This window comes from Acanthochromis polyacanthus, chromosome 3 (assembly GCF_021347895.1).
Source record: "Acanthochromis polyacanthus isolate Apoly-LR-REF ecotype Palm Island chromosome 3, KAUST_Apoly_ChrSc, whole genome shotgun sequence".
In the NCBI taxonomy this organism is placed as follows: Eukaryota; Metazoa; Chordata; class Actinopteri; family Pomacentridae; genus Acanthochromis; species Acanthochromis polyacanthus.
Window position 1 is genome coordinate 14,177,169 of NC_067115.1, and position 18,399 is coordinate 14,195,567.

General features: G+C 39.5%; 2 protein-coding genes across 2 annotated transcripts; one reads left to right on the plus strand and one right to left on the minus strand.

Moving 5' to 3' along the window:
• Positions 1-2,297: 2,297 nt before the first annotated feature.
• krt98 (keratin 98) lies at positions 2,298-6,226 on the plus strand. Its single transcript, XM_022207574.2, has 8 exons — positions 2,298-3,189; positions 3,746-3,828; positions 3,975-4,131; positions 4,692-4,853; positions 4,933-5,058; positions 5,624-5,844; positions 5,978-5,988; positions 6,089-6,226. The coding sequence occupies exons 1-8, from the start codon at positions 2,854-2,856 to the stop codon at positions 6,184-6,186; spliced, it is 1,194 nt and encodes a 397-aa protein (XP_022063266.1). The 5' UTR covers positions 2,298-2,853; the 3' UTR covers positions 6,187-6,226.
• Positions 6,227-16,002: 9,776 nt separating this feature from the next.
• On the minus strand, positions 16,003-18,192 carry LOC110960367 (keratin, type I cytoskeletal 13-like). Its single transcript, XM_022207588.2, has 7 exons — positions 17,659-18,192; positions 17,410-17,492; positions 17,156-17,312; positions 16,878-17,039; positions 16,658-16,783; positions 16,343-16,560; positions 16,003-16,237 (listed from the first exon to the last, which is right to left on the minus strand). Exons 1-7 carry the CDS (start codon positions 18,121-18,123, stop codon positions 16,126-16,128), a joined length of 1,323 nt encoding a protein of 440 aa, XP_022063280.1. The 5' UTR covers positions 18,124-18,192; the 3' UTR covers positions 16,003-16,125.
• Positions 18,193-18,399: the final 207 nt, after the last annotated feature.

Here is an 18,399-nt window from a genome sequence, read left to right on the forward strand (position 1 = left end):
GCATTCTTGAGATGCAAATCAACCATCAATCATCCCAGTTTCAGGCTTCACCCTGCTTATCAACATGGCTGCTGAAAGAAGAAACTGTGAAATGATGACAGAGGACGGCAGCTGGGGCAGTCTGACTATGTTGTTCAAAGAGATAACCACAGGAAAAAATACTTCTGTGTTATTTCACTGGTATGAGGATGTGTTATGAGGACACCACGATGATAATTACATATCTGCATAGACGAAATCCAAGGTTCAGAAAATAAAATATAAAAGCACATTTTCAAATCTTTGTTGCATGACTTGTATCAGATAATCATATAATAGTTCATAAATAAATCAAATGAACATAGGCCTACTGTATGACCACATCACAAAATGCAGAAAGCATGAACTGGCCCTTAAATTCATCTCTACTAACAAGGCTACATAAGAATGTAATGTATGCGTTGGTAGAAAAGTTAGTTTAGTCAATTGTGTGTTTTTGTAAGACCTTGAACTAAATGCTAACATTAGCAAGCTAACATGCTCACAATGATAACGCTAACATGTTGATTATTAGCATGTTTATCATCAAACCAAGTCCGTTGCAGATGTTGTGCTCATATTTGAGATATTTGCAAACCTAATGCTCGCTATGAGAGAAAGAGTGTCTTTTCAGTCATTCACATTGTCATCGTCCATCAGCGGTGCCTAAGCACATTGGGAAGTCTTAAATTCTCCGGAAATCCTGTGCTATATCTGTCCACTGTGCTCGACACAGCTTTGGAATAATCACAGACATGAATAGAGCTGCTTCTCTCAGCCATTTTCAAGGTCAAGATTGGTTTGTGCATACAGATGTAGAAAGCATAAACTTTTTCTATGTTTACTGTTTAAGACAAGGTTGAAAGTTTGAGTTAGGTTTTTGTGACATCAGTGTGAAAAAAATACTGTGGAATAAATGGGTACCTTACATGCAATGTCTTGTGTTTTTTTTTTAATAGAAAAAATAGTGTAGTTTTAGAATATAGCACCAAAAATTGTGTATCACTAGCCCTTCAGTGACCTTTTGCTTGATGTTTGCTGAAAAGTAGGTGAAAATGACCATATTTTGGTGACAAAATAATTTGAATACACACATTAATCCTGTTGCTGCTTGCAAATTATTGGTTACTTGCTTACTATTAACCTTAGAATAAGGCTCAATGTTGTGTTCTTTTGAATGAGTATCAGTTTCAGTGGTTGCAACTAGAAATGATGTCATACCAGCGAGTTCTTGCGAAGATGTCCGGTGACAATTTTGTTTGAAATTTTGAGACTCTAGGTAAGAATTTGGCTTTTGATTCACCCTATAGAGTTGATTTCATTGTAAATCTGCATGTACTATACATCAGTCTCTTTGTAATTTAGTTGGGAATAAAGCAGTACCCAACACATAAGTGTATTACAACATTAGTTAAGTAAAATCATAACTTTTACTAACCCTACCCCCATCAATTTTCAGTTTGTGAAAAATATACATGCTGTTGTAAAAAAAAAAAAAACTTGCATTCACTCAATTGTCAATGTATAGCAACCAAAATTGAATCACTTATACCCATATATATGGGCTATAAGCAGTTTATATTGTTTTAGCCTAACAACTTTAATAAGTTGAGATCAAGTTTTTTTTACGGCCAAGTTTTCATATTTGTTTTCGAAAACGTCTGCCAATTTTGCATGTATTCACGAACTTATTCAATGATAAAGTCAATATATCCAGCCAGAACAACTAAGGAAATGCTTTCATATGAGTATAGTTTCATATGAGTACTTTGAGGCCAATGAAAGGAAAAACATTTCAAACAGTATTGGATCAATTGTTAAATGCGCCTTTCAGCGAGGAATAACAAAATGCAATGAGGGTGTGAGTGGTGCATCTGGTATTGTGGAAATCATAAAAGATTTAGCATAAATGATTCCATTTTCAGATTCCTGAGAAAATTTGACCCTAGACTGATATATTTTGAGTCCATGAAACAGAAATTGATTTTTTTGCCCGAAATGTCACTAAAATCTAACTAGAACCTCGAACCTTGTCTTAAGCTCAGCATGTTAGTTTGATAACTTTTGCTAATTAGCACGAAAACAAACTACTTCTATGCCTGATGGAAATCTGATTAATTTACACAAAAGAGTTTTAAAAAGTATTGGAAACATTAAGATTTTACTTTTCATTTGCAGTTAGTTTCATGTGCTCAGCCCCTCCTGTTATATGAGCATTTCAAAGTATTAATTAGTATAAACATTTATTCATAAAGTAATATAATTAGAATGTAAAAATCTTAATTAACACAGTCTTTAGCATGTTGCTATGAAGCTCAAGTGATGAAAATAGCTTTAACTGCCTTGCCCTCTGCCTTTAGTCCCAGGTTTCACTGAGGTGAAATTGTCACTGGTATGTGTCATTTCTGTCACTGCTGTGAGCAGTTAGGCAATTACAGTGAATATTTTACAAAACAGCTACACACAGCAGTTTCTTCTACAAGAACACATGATTTGAAAATTTATGTCTGAGCCTCTAAACTTGCTTTCAGGAAACCAAACAAGCAGGCAAACAGGTTAAGACTACAGAGTATTCAAAGAATGAACGCCCCTTCGCCGTGAAACAATAAAATGTGGAATCACAAGTTTGACCTGAAAAGAGGTGGAGAAACCCCTGATGGAGAGATTGCATAGAGGAGTAGGGGGGTAAACTATCAGCCACATTCCTCCCTTTCATCTAACCCTCCACACTCCTCCCACTTGGCTGTGCGTGGCGGCTATATAACCAAGGAGACCGAAGTGATGCTCTCAACTGCAGATCAACTCCTGTGATCCTACCTGGTCCTACCCTCCAACATGTCATTTAGCACCAGATCCTTCGGCCAAAAGACCATGAGCGTCTACGGTGGAGCAGGAGGTTATGGCACCCGGATCTCCACTTCCCAGTGCTATGTCCCAGCTCCTGGAGGTTTCAACCTCGCCGATGGGCTCGACCTCCACGTTGGGGCCAACGAGAAGGCCACCATGCAGAACCTGAACGACCGGCTGGCCTCCTACCTGGAGAAGGTACGCACCCTGGAGAAGGAGAACGACCGCCTGGACAAGCAGATCAGAGATTGGTATGCGAGCAGAACTGTGATCTCTCATGACTACAGCAGCTACTTCGTCACCATCGAAGACCTGCAGGACAAGGTAAGAGGAAGGGGGCAGATATGGGTGTGTCTCAGCGTTTTTTTTCTCTGCTCAACCTTCTGATGTTTCACTGTTAGAGTATATATGTTGATACGTACTGTATGTGGGGATACAACTGTTTCATTTTGAAAGCCTGTAAAACCATCATTGTCAAAGGTTCGAAGTAGGCCATGGAGGAAGTGCAGATGCGGCTTTCATAACTGTCATACTAGATTCATTCCAAGATGAGATGTCACAGTGATAATTACACAAGGTTACAGAGCAAGTGTTTAGTGAAGCTAAACTGATGTATCAATTGAACTATATTTTACAGTTTTGCACAGACTGCATGTACAGTTTTCTTAATTTAAGCATATAAATGTTGACTTTGTAATGCAATATGTCAACAGTTGCATTCCATCTTTACAAGTTAACTTTGAAGCATCTGTTTTAGTAACCAAAAATTTCCAAAACATGGTTTGTTTAAGTCTATAAAATTAATATATATAGTACTCAGTAATAGTGTGAAAAACATGTGCTTGTCTTAACACTTTCTGACTTTTTTTTGCCTTGTCAGATCCGTATCGCCTCCAGGCGCAACGCCAAGACAGTCCTGGACATTGACAACGCAAAACTGGCTGCTGATGATTTCAAAGTGAAGTGAGTGCATTCTCCCTGCCTTTCTTTCCCTGGAGCACAAGCGACACTTCACGTCAAACCTTGAACTCATGTCTAAGTGACAACTTCTGATCGCAACTACTGACTGACACTGATCTGACCTGTCATTGTGTGTGTCGCCCCCTCAGGTATGAGAACGAGCTGGCCATGAGGCTGGCTGTGGAGGCCGACATTGCCGGACTGAGGAGGTTGTTGGATGAGATCAACCTGGCCAGGATGGACCTGGAGAGTCAGTACGAGTCCCTGAAGGATGAGCTCATCATGCTCAAGAGGAACCACGAGGAGGTGAGAGTATAGAAGATAATGCCGAGCCTGTGGCAGTGCACCAGTTTTAACCAGCCCCATGTTTGCTGATGACAGTTTTACAAGAAGCAAAACTAATGAATTTACATCTGATACATTCCTGCACACATGCCAGCAGCTGCTCTGTGTATCCACATGACCTCAAAGAATGCAATTACACTCAGTGAAACAGTGTTCAACATCATCCATCTTTTCACTGTCAGACAAAACTTCCACTATTTGCCATCTATTGTGGCCAAAACTGGTCATATTTCAAACACATGACCTCTGCCTGACACTGATAACACTGAGGAAATGACAGACTTTTTTAAAACAGTTCAGCCTTCTTCTCCTTTTCCCTGGGCTGACCTTCCCCTGCTCTGCACACTTCCATGTATTCTTCTTTCCCTCTATTAGCTCATTGTTGCCCAACACCCCCACCCAGCACACACTGATCAAATAACCTGCAACTTGCACACAATACACCAACATTTAATTTCCTTATGATGAATAAAACATGTAATTTTGAGGAGGACTGATACAATGCCCTTTGACCCCTGCAGGAGATGGCTCTGCTGAGGAGTCAGATGGGCGGCCAGGTGAACGTGGCCGTGGACGCCTGCCCATCTACAGACCTGAACCAGGTCATGACAGAGATCAGGGATCACTATGAGAGTGTGATCTCCAAGAACCGCAAGGAACTTGAGTCGTGGTATCAGAATAAGGTGAGGGATGGAGCTGACACTCACTCAAATGATTTTTGAAAAGTGAACAGGAGCTTCAACATGTTGTGTTCCTGCTCAGATTGCAGCAATGGAGCAGGAAGTGCTCACAAACACAGAGATCCTGGTGACATCCCACACAGAGATCAAGGAACTGAAGAGCACCCTCCAGAGGCTTCAGATTGAACTGCAGTCGCACCTGAGCATGGTATGGCAGCAAATATCAATAATCACAAATATTTACTCTAGCTGTGATGGCATATTTTCAAGACTTTTCCTAAGCTCTAGTTTATAAGAAATTGTTTCCAAGAGTTATAAGATTGATATTACTCATAGATTTTCCAAGGAAGCCTGTTAGCTGATCTTAGCAGTTAGAATAAAGACAATGGCACCACATGGTGGCGGCAAAAGAAAGAGTTTGGTGCATGAAATGTTGCAGCATTAAGGGGATTAGTTTTAAATACAGACTGAACACACAAGTTGTAGTGTGTGAATTGTTTAGCTTTTTAAAGTGCCTGCGGATGGATTTTATTACCTTTTATCTGTTCCACGCTAGTTTATTTAAGTTTTTATGCTAAGCTAAGCTAAGTTGCTGCTCCCTAGCTATTAGCATATACAAGTGTTTTTTAAGAATCTTACACCTGGCAGGAAAGCAAATAAAAGTATTGCCCAAGTTCTAGTTATCCACTTTCACCTGCAGGCCTTTTAACTGATTTTTGTAATGTTTGTTTTTTTTAAAAAATGTCTAATCACCTGAAAACTTCTTCAAACAGAAAGCGTCTCTGGAGGGAACCCTGGCAGAGACTCAGGCACGTTACGCTGCACAGCTTGCAAACCTCCAGAACACGGTGACAAGCCTGGAGGCTCAGTTGTCCCAGATTCACGCCAACATCGCCAGCAACAAGCAGGAGTACGACATACTGCTGGACCTCAAGACCCGGCTGGAGCTGGAGATCGCAGAGTACAGGAGGCTGCTGGATGGAGAGGATGAGAGGTGAGAGAAACACTAATGGGAGAACAAATGGAAAAGATGAGGAAATATTGAGTCAGCAATTGCAGAGGAAAAATGAATATATTCAAGTGATCGAGACTAATGATTTGTTCTTTCTTCTTCCCTCCGTTACCAGCTCAAAACAAGGTAAGCAAAGTTTCTTATTTATATGTTCCTATTTTATCAGTAAAAATGATGCTGTAGTTTTTGAAAAAGTCCTGAATGTTGTTTCTTTTCTTTTCCTCAGTGGTCACAAAGGTCATCACATTGGTGGAGACAGTTGTGGATGGAAAAGTGGTTCAGAGCAGCAAGACTGTTGATGTGGACGTGGATGAGATTGAGTGAAAAATTGGGAGCAAAAACCAATAAAGATCATGCAGTTCAACTGAAATCTCTTGTGCAGCTTGTTTGTGATTCTGAGATGAACAGATTACCCCCCCCCTCCTTTCACTATTATTATTTCTAACTGATCACACATCAAGTTTTTTTTCTACTGTACTAATACTGTATCGGACAAAATATATTTAGTTGCATGAATTAGTATTTGTTTTTCATATTCATTTTGTGACTAAAGAGTTTCAGGTACAAACACATGGAGAAATATTTTGTATTTTAAGCGTTTTTTGTATCATATTAAGATAAGATAGACTTTATTGATCTCACAAAGGAGAAATTTACTGTTACAGGGCTCTTAGGAACAAAAAACAGAGGAGTGCAAAAGTCACGAAAGTGCAAGAACAAAGATTTTATTATAGCTAATAAGCTACAAGCTATAACTATCAAGCCCACTGCAGGATAGATAGACAAATTTACTGAGAGTAAAGTACAGTAGAAATATAAAATTAATGTTTAGTTGTTACAGAACATCAAATACTGAGCAGCTAAAGATCCAGACATTTTTCTCAGCAGCTGGTGCAAGAAAAAGCTTTGCTTGAATAGAGCTGAAGATCAATTAACCCTTAAACCTTTGGTTATTTTTGGTAAATTCCCAACCAAGAAAACATCTAAATTTGAAATGAATAATCTTCGTATCTGAATAAGACACACTTCTATCTAAAAACTTTAACAAATGATAAGTCGTTCTGTCCAATAGGCAAAAATTACAGTGGAATATAGTGGATTTTTAAAAACCATAATGAACTTAGACACAGAAATAACGACTCCAGATACAAGAGATGGTCTCAGCTTGGCATTACAGCTATGTGCAAAATACATCTACGTCATACATATAATCTGGACAGAACATATTTCTACCGCGATCTCCAGCTCCGCAGTTACTTCTGGAAAGAGATAAAAGGAACAAGCCCAACCGAGCCATCAGCACTCACTAGAATTTTTACTAATGCTTATAAATCAGGGAATAACAAGGGCATTATAAGCAAGATATATTCAGGCATCTGAACAAACATTCAACAATTTACATAAAACAAAAGTGATAGAAAGAGATGAAAATAGAGATAACGGAGGAAATGTGGAACACAAAATGGGAAACACAAGTCTCCTTCACAAACTCACTAACTTGGAGAGACTGCTGTTGGAAAAACATTACTCATTTTTTCATAACCCCAAAACAAAAATCTAGACAAATGAGGTGCGGTCGAATAATGGTGGAACACGCCCATATTTTCAGGTCTTGTCTTCTCATCAAATTATTTTGGGAGGAAGTGTCCAAAACAATCTCCAAAGCACTTGGCTTTGAGGTTAATATGTCTTTCCCCATACTATACCTTGGACTTCCCCCAGTGCATCTAAAGAAGAGTGACACATATCTACTGAAGATCTCCATGGATGCCAGCAAGAAAGCTATCACAAGATGGTGGCTTCAAGAACACGGCTTGTCTGTGGACACCTTTATAAATATTGTGAATCAGTTACATCATATGGAGCAGATCACTTATAATCTGAGGCAGCAAAAAAACATAGGGGAAGGATATTGGGAAAAATGGACTCTCTTCTCAGCCCGGTAACTTCAAAAACTATCTGCTTTAACTCGCCTAAGCAGGTGTATACAAAGACACATCTTTACTGTGTGAATGTGCATATTGATAGACAAATGAGGACGACTGTATGTATTTATCTTATTTTTTTCCTATCTAAGTTGTGACTCCCTGCCTGACCTTTTTGTTTGTGTTGTGTATGTTTAACTATGTTTGTACCAAAATATAAGAAAAATAAAGTTTAAAAAAAAATAACTTGGAGTTGCAGGAGTTAAGCTTGCATGAACCTGGGCCTCCCTCCTCCTGTTCCATTTAAATATTTTTTTTGGTTCGAAACAAATATAAGGGTCAGGAAAAAAAAATCAGTCAAGTTGCTGAATCTTCACTGAGATCTACAAGGTCTAAGTTCAAATGGGTTTGAAAATTTGCTTGTTTGGGTGCTTTCATGTCAGTGGTGTAGGATTATGGACAACAACAAAGTGAACCATCAAAACCCCAAAGAAAATACACATGCAAGTCACATTAGTATTTAATACTTTTATCATGACAATAACATTACTTAGACAGACTGGAATTTAAATTTTTTAATCTGATAGGTTTCACATAATTGCACAAGCATCTTTTTAAATGAAGGCGCTTCAGAGCTACAAATTATCCCCTTCGCTTTGAAAAGATAAAAAAATAACCAATACTGATGTTTTAATATTACAGTATATAGCATTTTGACCAGCAGGGGTTGCTAATAGCTGCATGAGATTGATTAGAGTGCCTGTATAACAGAGTGGCAACATGAGGGCTGAATCCCAAACCGCCCCCTACACACTCCCCCTCCACTACCGAGTGTCACTCCAAAAGAAGTCACACTCGCAGCTGTGGAGGGCACCTATTATTGAAGGGGGAGGGTATAAATACGATCGTCAGGAATGGGACGCCCGGTCGCCTCACCCGAAAACGGAAGACGTCATTGCCATGGTAACACAAAAACGCCTACTGTGTATGGCTGTAGCGCTGTGGCACAGGTTGCAACTAACAAGGATTGCTGCTGCTTCCAGAAGACGAAAGCATCCCACTTTTTTTTTCACTCACATGTTTTCCAATCCTGTTATCTGGCATTTCAAATCCAACAAATGAATGAATGAATAAATGAATTCTGTCAGTTGTGTTCAAATTTTAAGGTGTTAGGGGGTGCACAATTAAATCAAACGTTAGCAGAGAAGATGATTTTTTCTTTTGATTTATCTTTTTACACCACTCTTTTTGTGATGTTCTGTCAGTGTGAAAAATGCGTGGGAGAAATAAAGGACGCATGTGGAACTTACATCGATATGTTGTTTCCTCCTCCATTTCGACGTTGCACTTCCTGAAAAAGTTGTCCAGAGTGAGCATCGATGCAGACTCGCTATTTAAGGGCTGAACAGTCCACTCCCCCTCCGCACTACGCGGTTTGGGACGGCCCTTAATATGGAGGACCCTCCGCGGGAACGCGCAAACGGAGGGGTAGTGTGTAGGGATTGTGTGTAGGGGGCGGTTTGGGATTCAGCCGAGGGGTCCAAAAAATTTTGGTCACGTGATCTATGGGTGCCATTTTGTTTCCTATTCATGAATGCCGGGTTTTCCTGTTAACGTTGTTTACACCGCAGAGAATAATTCCAGGTCTTCCAACGCTTCCTAAATTCCCTGAAAAATGATGGGCCGTTGTGCCTTTGGGTGCACAAATCGGTCAGAGAAGGGATTCCACATGTTTAGGTTTCCCAGTGATCCTGAAAGAAGGAAACTGGGAAAATAAAGTCCGGAGAGTGGGATGGTAACCGACTCATTGTTTTGGTGCCAGGTTAGTGCTGTGATTGCAGTCAAAGGTGCATTTACTAAATACTGACTTGAAGGGGGTGAATAATTATGCAAACAATCATTTTTATTTATATAATTTTCTTTCATTAACATTACTTTATAGAAATCTGTTTTTACTTTGACATTAAAGAGTTTTTTCCAATATTTTTTTGTTAAAAAAGCTAAATTTTATTGACCATGATTGATTTATAAAAGCAATAAAAGGGTAAAACATCAAAGGGGGTGAATACTTATGTTAGGCACTGTAAATCAGTAGATAGATAGATATCTATGGCTGCATCTCCCAGTAAACAGAGGATTTTATTAGAGGAAGTCAGACACATACACAGAGAAACATGAGACCTCACACTAAAACAGAGCTACAGCCTTGTGTCTTGGACAGGATTTATTTTAAAAGCTACATGTGTGACAGTAGTAATCCGTGCCAGAGCAGACCTCATTAGCACTTCCGCTAGGTCGGCTAACTTCTAGTCGCTCCATGGATGCTGTTGTCGGTAATGTAGCCAGAATATGGATTAATTTTTCGTTTGGGCTTGACAAAGACGAGGACAAAAATATTCAGAGCAAGTGGAGCTGCTAGCTAACTCTTATTACAGTTTGATTTACATTTTCAAAGTCACATTTTTGAAATCATGCAATTTTTTCGTAAAACAAATCACGGCTTTTATTTTGTCAGAGAAACCTGGAAACGTTGTTTATCCGTAATTTGGCTACCTTGACTGAAAGTGGGCTGCAGTTCCCGTTATTTAAACATCAATATGATATATAAATGAATTCAGATCTCAAAATTAATATCCGGATACCACCGTCACGACCGAATATTCAAATATTCTGGTCCAGCCCTAATAGCATGTCACTAAAAACGTCACAGTATTGCATGTCGCTCTAAAAACGTCATAGTACAGCATGTCATCCAAAAAAACATCATAGTATAGCATGTCGATCTAAATACGTCATAGCATGTCGCTTTAACGTCATATTATAGCATGTCGCTTTGAAAACATCATAATATAGCATGTCACTCTAAAAACGTCATTATACACACGTGGACAAAATTGTTGGTACCCCTCAGTTAAAGAAGGAAAAACCCACAATTCTCACTGAAATCACTTGAAACTCACAAAAGTAACAATAAATAAAAATTTATTGAAAATTAAATAATCAAAAACAGCCATTACTTTTGAATTGTTGATTAACATAATTATTTAAAAAAAACAAACTAATGAAACAGGCCTGGACAAAAATGATGGTACCTCTATAAAAGATTGAAAACTATTTGACCAGAGTGACATGATTAACTCAGGTGTGTCATTTAATTGACATCACAGGTGTTTCCAAACTCATAATCAGTCAGTCTGCCTATTTAAAGGGAGACAAGTAGTCACCCTGCTGTTTGGTGAAAAGGTGTGTACCACACTGAACATGGACAACAGAAAGCGAAGGAGAGAATTGTCCCAGGACATCCGAAAAAAAATGATAGACAAACATCTTAAAGGTAAAGGCTATAAGACCATCTCTAAACAGCTTGAAGTTCCTGTGACAACAGTGGCTCATATTATTCAGAAGTTCAAGACCCACGGGACAGTAGCCAACCTCCCTGGACGTGGCCGCAAGAGGAAAATTGATGACAAATTGAAGAGACGGATCGTTCGAATTGTATCCAAAGAGCCCAGAGCAACCTCCAAAGAAATTAAAGGTGAACTCCAAGGCCAAGGTACGTCAGTGTCAGATCGCACCATTCGTCGTTGTTTGAGCCAAAGTGGACTTCATGGGAGACGACCAAGGAGGACACCACTGCTGAAAAAAACTCATAAAAAAGCGAGACTGGAATTTGCAAAAATGCATGTTGACAAGCCACAAAGCTTCTGGGAGAATGTCCTTTGGACAGATGAGACCAAACTGGAGCTTTTTGGTAAGGCACATCAACTCTATGTTCATAGACTCAAAAAGCAAGCATACGAAGAAAAGAACACTGTCCCTACGGTGAAACATGGAGGAGGCTCAGTAATGTTTTGGGGCTGCTTTGCTGCATCTGGCACAGGGTGTCTTGAAAGTGTGCAAGGTACGATGAAATCTGAAGACTATCAAGGCATTCTGGAGAGAAATGTGCTGCCTAGTGTCAGAAAGCTTGGTCTCAGTCGCAGGTCATGGGTCTTCCAACAGGACAACGATCCAAAACACACAGCCAAAAACACCCAAGAATGGCTGAGAGAAAAGCGTTGGACTATTCTAAAGTGGCCTTCTATGAGCCCAGATCTGAATCCCATTGAACATATGTGGAAGGAGCTGAAACATGCCATTTGGAGAAGACACCCATCAAACCTGAGACAACTGGAGCTGTTTGCTCATGAGGAGTGGGCCAAAATACCTGTTGACAGCTGCAGAACGCTCATTGGCAAATACAGAAATCGTTTAATTGCAGTGATTGCCTCAAAAGGTTGTGCAACAAAATATTAAGTTATGGGTACCATCATTTTTGTCCAGCCCTATTTCATTAGTTTGTTTTTTTAAATAATTATGTTAATCAACAATTCAAAAGTGATGGCTGATTTTGATTATTTAATTTTCAATAATTTTTATTTATTGTTACTTTTGTGAGTTTCAAGTGATTTCAGTGAGAATTGTGGGTTTTTCCTTCTTTAACTGAGGGGTACCAACAATTTTGTCCACGTGTGTATATAGCATGTCGCTTTAAAAATGTCATATTATAGCATGCCATCCAAAAAAACATCATAATAGAGCATGTCGCTCTAAAAACATCAAAGTATAGCATGTTGTTCAAAAACCATCATAATATAGCATGTCATCCAAAAAATGTCATAGTACAGCATGTCGCTCTCAAAATGGACAAAAAATATCATAGTTTACTATGTCATCCAAAAATGGACAACAAACGTCAGTTTTTGTCCGAAAATGGACAAAAAAGTCATAGTTTAGTATGTTGTCCGAAAATGGACCAAAAACGTCATAGTTTAGTATGCCGTCCGAAAATGGACAAAAACGTCATAGTTTAGTATGTCATCTGAAATTGGACATAAATTGTCATAGTTCAATATGTCATCCGAAAATGGACAAAAAACGTCATAATTGAGTATGTTGTCCGAAAATGGAAAAAAAAAAACGTCATAATTGAGTATGTCGTCCAAAAATGGACAAAAAACCATCATCGTTTAGTATATCATCCAAAAATGGACAAAAACGTCATTCTTTGTCGGAAAATGGACAAAAACATCATAGGTTAGTATGTCATCCGAAAATGGATAAAAAACATCATCGCTTGTATATCATCCGAAAATAGACAAAAAAACGTCATTTTTTGTCCGAAAATCGACAAAAACATCATAGTTTAGTATGTTGTCCGAAAATGGACAAAAAAAGTCATACTTTAGTATGTCGCCCGAAAATGGACAAAAAACGTCATAGTCAAGTATATCGCCCGAAAATGGACAAAAAAACATCATAGTCAAGTATGTCGTCCAAAACGTACAAGTAACGTCACAGTTTAGTATGTCATCCGAAAATCAACAAAAATTGTCATTTTTTGTTCAAAAATTCACAAAAATTGTCATAGTTCAATATGTCATCCGAAAATGGACAAAAACCGTCATAGTTGAGTATGTTGTCCGAAAATGGACAAAAACGTCATAGTTTAGTATGTTGTCCGAAAATGGACAAAAAAGTCATAGTTTAGTATGTCTTCCGAAAATACACAAAAAATATCATAGTTTAGTATGTCGTCCGAAAATGGACAAAAACGTCATAGTTTAGTATGTTGTCCGAAAATGGACAAAAAAAGTCATAGTTTAGTATGTCTTCCGAAAATACACAAAAATATCATAGTTTAGTATGTCATCCAAAAATGGACAAAAAACGTCATAGTTGAGTATGTCGTCCGAAAATGGACAAAAACGTCATAGTTTAGTATGTTGTCCAAAAATGGACAAAAAAAGTCATAGTTTAGTATGTCTTCCGAAAATACACAAAAATATCATAGTTTAGTATGTCGTCCGAAAATGGACAAAAAACATCATAGTTTGGTGTGTCGTCCAAAAATGAATAATAACCATCATAGTTTAGTGTGTCGTCCGAAAATGGACAAAAAATTGTTGTCCGAAAATGGACAATAACATCATATTTTGTCTGAAAATGGACAATAACTTCATAGTTTAGCCTGTCGTCCAAAAACGTTGTCATTTTTTGTCCAAAAATGGACAAAAACGTCATAGTTGACTATGTCATCCGAAATTGGACAAAAAACTTTATAGTTTAGCCGGTCGTTCAAAAAACGTCATAGTATAGCATGTCGCTCTAAAAACGTCAGAATATAGCATGTCGCTCTAAGAACATCACAGTATAGTATGTCGCTCTAAAAATGTCATAGTTTAGCATCCCGCTCTTAAAACATCCTAGTATAGCATATTGCTCTAAAAACGTCACAATATAGCATGTTGTCCAATAAATGTCATAGTATAGTAATTCACTCTAAAGACATCATAGCATAGCATGTCACTCTAAAACATCATATCCAGAAAACGTTGTTATGTCCTGGCTGTCTGAAGGAGGTGAGGAACAGTACAAAAACAGTCCAAATGCTGGTTTCCAGAGGGTTTGACGAGTATTTATTTGAAAGAGTAAGTTTACAACAACATAGCATGTGAGGGGGTTAAAAGCAAATGGGTGTTAGCCCCTTAAGCTTCAGTGTACTGCCGGCGGTACACCTACTAATTTGCATAGGAATTTCAAGAATGTCCGACGGCTGCAAACACGATTATACAAACACTATACGCCAATGGAAAGCTTAGATTCTCATGAATTCGCCGGTATAAACCACTTTCAGATGCGATTACTACAGCGGGTGAGAAAAACACATTTGTCCGACAAAAACAAATATTCATCCATCCGTTCTCTATACACGGCTTCAACGCACACAGCGCGACTCACATTTCCGGGTTCATTATTACACACAAAAAAAAAGATTCCAAAAAAAACGGCCATAATCCAACCTTTTACATCCAGATGACACAAGCCAGTAAACTATTTTGTCCAAAACATGTCCTGAAGTCGGTATAAAATCCCCAAATCGGTCATTTTCAAGGAAATGCACCTCGCGATGCCCGTCCAATATTCCCCGTATTTTTCGGAATTTTTTTATTTAAAAATAGAATATTAGCGATTTTTTGTACTGAAAACGGCTGGAATTGACTGAAGCTTAAAGGGTTAAAGAGCCAAAAAAAAAACCCAAAAACATGAAAAATACCTTTTACCTTCCGCCCCTGTTTCTAAAACCATCAAGTTTTTAAGTTTTTTTGAGAGCAGATCTGGTATCCGTTTCTTTAAACATATAGATGTTCTGCCCCCTAGTGGCCAAACAATGGTTGATGCTGCTTTAATCGCAGAAATAAGACCTATCACAACATCTAAAAGTGCATATCGGTACTGGGAACTGTCTTATAAAATATTTTTAAAGTGTATGAGCTACGGATTTTTGATGTAATGTATGCTTTTTTCCCATTATGTTGTTACCAGCATGTATTATAAAACAGCTGGAAAACCTGAACATCTATGAATGTGAAAAAAAATAAAAGATTAGAACAGCAGGTTAGATTTACATGGAAAACTCCACGAGGAAGCAATGAATGAGAACTGAAATTTGATGCTAAACAAGGCATGAAGCTGGGGGGATTAGGATGACTGGCAGACAATGCAAGAGTGTACGCTACGTTGCCAGTATCAGACTCCCACTAAGGCCAACTCAGGCTAGGATTTCAAGATTTCATCACTTCCATATGATTCACCTGTTTGCAGCTGTCAATACAGCCAAAAATACATAGCAAATGGTTCTGTGAATGGATGATTTTATTATATCTAATTCTCAAAATTGTAAAGTATAGGCCAAAAATGAGTCTAATGTTACTGCACATGATGTAACTAACTCTCAGGGGTGTTTTCAAATGTTTTTAAAGATCTATTTACTGTGGAAACATCCTACTGAGCGTGCATGCTGCTTTTGAACAGCTTTAAAGCTGTAGTATCGTACTGCTGGATGTTATGTGGCCACTGTAGTGCAAATACTGAGCTCACTATCATCTCAGTGGAAATTCTTCAGAGGGGAGAATATTGTGACTCTTTTAGCACAGTCAGCATCCTCATATTCACCGCATATTGTCAAGAGAGCAAAAGTAACCTCGGCTTCAAGCTACTGTGATGTAATTCAATTCTGTTTTATACTCATATGTCAGAGTGATGATGTCTGCAATTTGGCAAATGCTTGTTTGTGATGATGAAATATGGGATTTCACCTTTTTTTGTTTCATGAGCAAAACTGCAATCTTGTGACATAATTTGGAAATAAGTAGACACAAACAGGACAACACTGTAGGCAGCAAACAGAGAGGCTTTTATTGTGTTCACATTTTTGAAGCACTTTTTGAAGCAAGTTGTCGTTGCTCAGATGGTGAATTTGTGGCCTCTGTGTGTTGCGTTTGTTCTGTGAGACAGGTTATGTTGAGGCGGTTGAGGTGGACACCACCTTGCCGTCCTTCAGCTCCTCTGTCACCACGATCACCTTTTTGGTGGTGGTGGAGGTGGTGGAGGAACTCAAACCACCAACACTGTGGGGGCAGACAGAAGTACAGGGATTACATTAAAATCTTTCCCAGGCTTCAGTTTACAGTGATAGTTTATGTACTATTCTTATTTTCCTTGCATTTCCTTACCTGCCCTCTCCGTCCAGCAGCCTCCTGTATTCTGCGATCTCCATCTCCAGCCGTGTCTTGATGTCCAGCAGCATCTTGTACTCTTGGCTCTGGTTTTCTATGTCGGCACGCAGCTGCATTATCTGTTCCTCCAGGCTGCTCACCTGCATCTGGAGGGCTTGGAGCTGCATTGAATATCGTGCTTCTGTATCAGCTAATGTACCTTCCAGAGATGCTTTCTGCGAGGAGAAGAAAGATGCAGAGGAGAACGAATGAATAAACTGAAGGCATGACGGGAAAATGAGATGCGACAGTAAGGAGGAGTGATTCATTTACCATGCTGAGTTGTGACTGTAGCTCAATTTCCAGGCCCTGCAACGTGCGTCGGATTTCAGTGATTTCTGATTTGGATGTTTGTAGACTTTCCGTGCTTTCTGCGACCTCTTTGGTTATCGCCTGTGACTGCAGGAGACATGAGAAAATGTCATTTGTCAGAGCATACCTTCAAACAACACCTATGCAGACAAGGTTAAATCATGCACTCAACAAGTCTTACCTTTGTATCAAACCAGTTTTGGACTTCTTTCTGGTTCTTGTTGGCCACAGCCTCATACTGTTCACGGACTTCAGCCAAAACAGCGTTCAGGTCTTGTTGTGGTGATGCGTCGACCTCCACATTGATCTGTCCACTCATCTGGCTTCTCATAGCTGCCATTTCCTATTGAAAAGATTGTTTGAGAAGGTTTATAGTCTGCTGAGTTGTTCTGCATTCAAGACTGGAAAAGAATTGTGATGTAGATTTGATCTGATGACTGTTTAGTGTTTGCTGCCCACCTCCTCGTGGTTCTTCTTGAGGAAGATCAGCTCTTCTTTGAGGCCTTCTATCTGCATCTCCAGGTCTGATCTGGCAAGTGTGAGCTGATCTAGCAGTCTCTTTAGGTCTGCAATATCTGCCTCCACTGACTGACGCATGGCAAGCTCGTTCTCATACCTGTGGAAGGGATCAGACATTTGCATCATCTTACATTTCGTATACATCTTCCATGTTGTGTTTAGTTCTGAAAGTTGTCGTTCCTCCTGATACTTACTTGGTTCTGAAGTCATCTGCAGCAAGTTTTGCGTTGTCTTGGGCCAGATAGATGCCTGCATTAACAGCAAAGGCATCCTTGATCTGTGTGATGGAGAAATGTTTCTTATTACATAATTACTGCAACACATTCGTCAATCAGTCTCCAACTACAGACAGAAATTCTTACATATGATTTAGGTTCCAGTGCAACTTTTTACATGTGCATGCATTCATTGCATTGCATACTTTGATATCTTATATGACTTACCTTTCCTTGCAGGTCAGCAATGGTGGCGAAGTAAGCTGAGTAGTCACGTGCAGAAGGTGAGGTCTTGCTTTCCAAGAACTGCCGAATCTTGAGCTCCAGCTCAGCATTGGCCTTCTCAAGGCTGCGCACCTTCTCCAGGTAGGAGGCCAGACGGTCGTTCAGGTTCTGCATGGTGGCCTTCTCATTGGCTCCAACGTGGAGGTCAGCGGAACCTCCTCCGAAGCCTCCACTAAATCCTCCACCAGCACCTGCGCTAAAGCCTCCACCTGAGCCTCCTACACTGTAACTATAACTGCTACCTGCGGTACCTAATCCAAGACCGCTACCACTAGAGACCCTCGAGATTCTTGTTCCCCATCCACCTGCACCACCTATTGTAGTGGCGGCAGACATCCTTTGGCCCTGGCCTCTACCTCCCGCGGAGCGCAAAGAGTAAGTGTTTGTCATGCTGAGTCTCGATGACATGGTGGATGCTGCTGAGGAGGTCTGCCTGCTCTGGAAAGAAGGAGAAGACTGAGATACACAGCTCTGCTGCTGCCTCCTTTTTATCCTGCACAAGGCTGCTGTGTGGGTGGAGGCCTGAGAGGAGGAGCATTTCCTAAAATGGGTGCCCAGCCCCACCCTTCACACACATCCTTCAGACTCTTTTTGTGCAATCATCAAAGGGAGAAAGTATGATTAAGCTTTACCCTATTTTATAAGGAAATTTACAGAATTCACTTAAACTAAGCAACTAGCTGC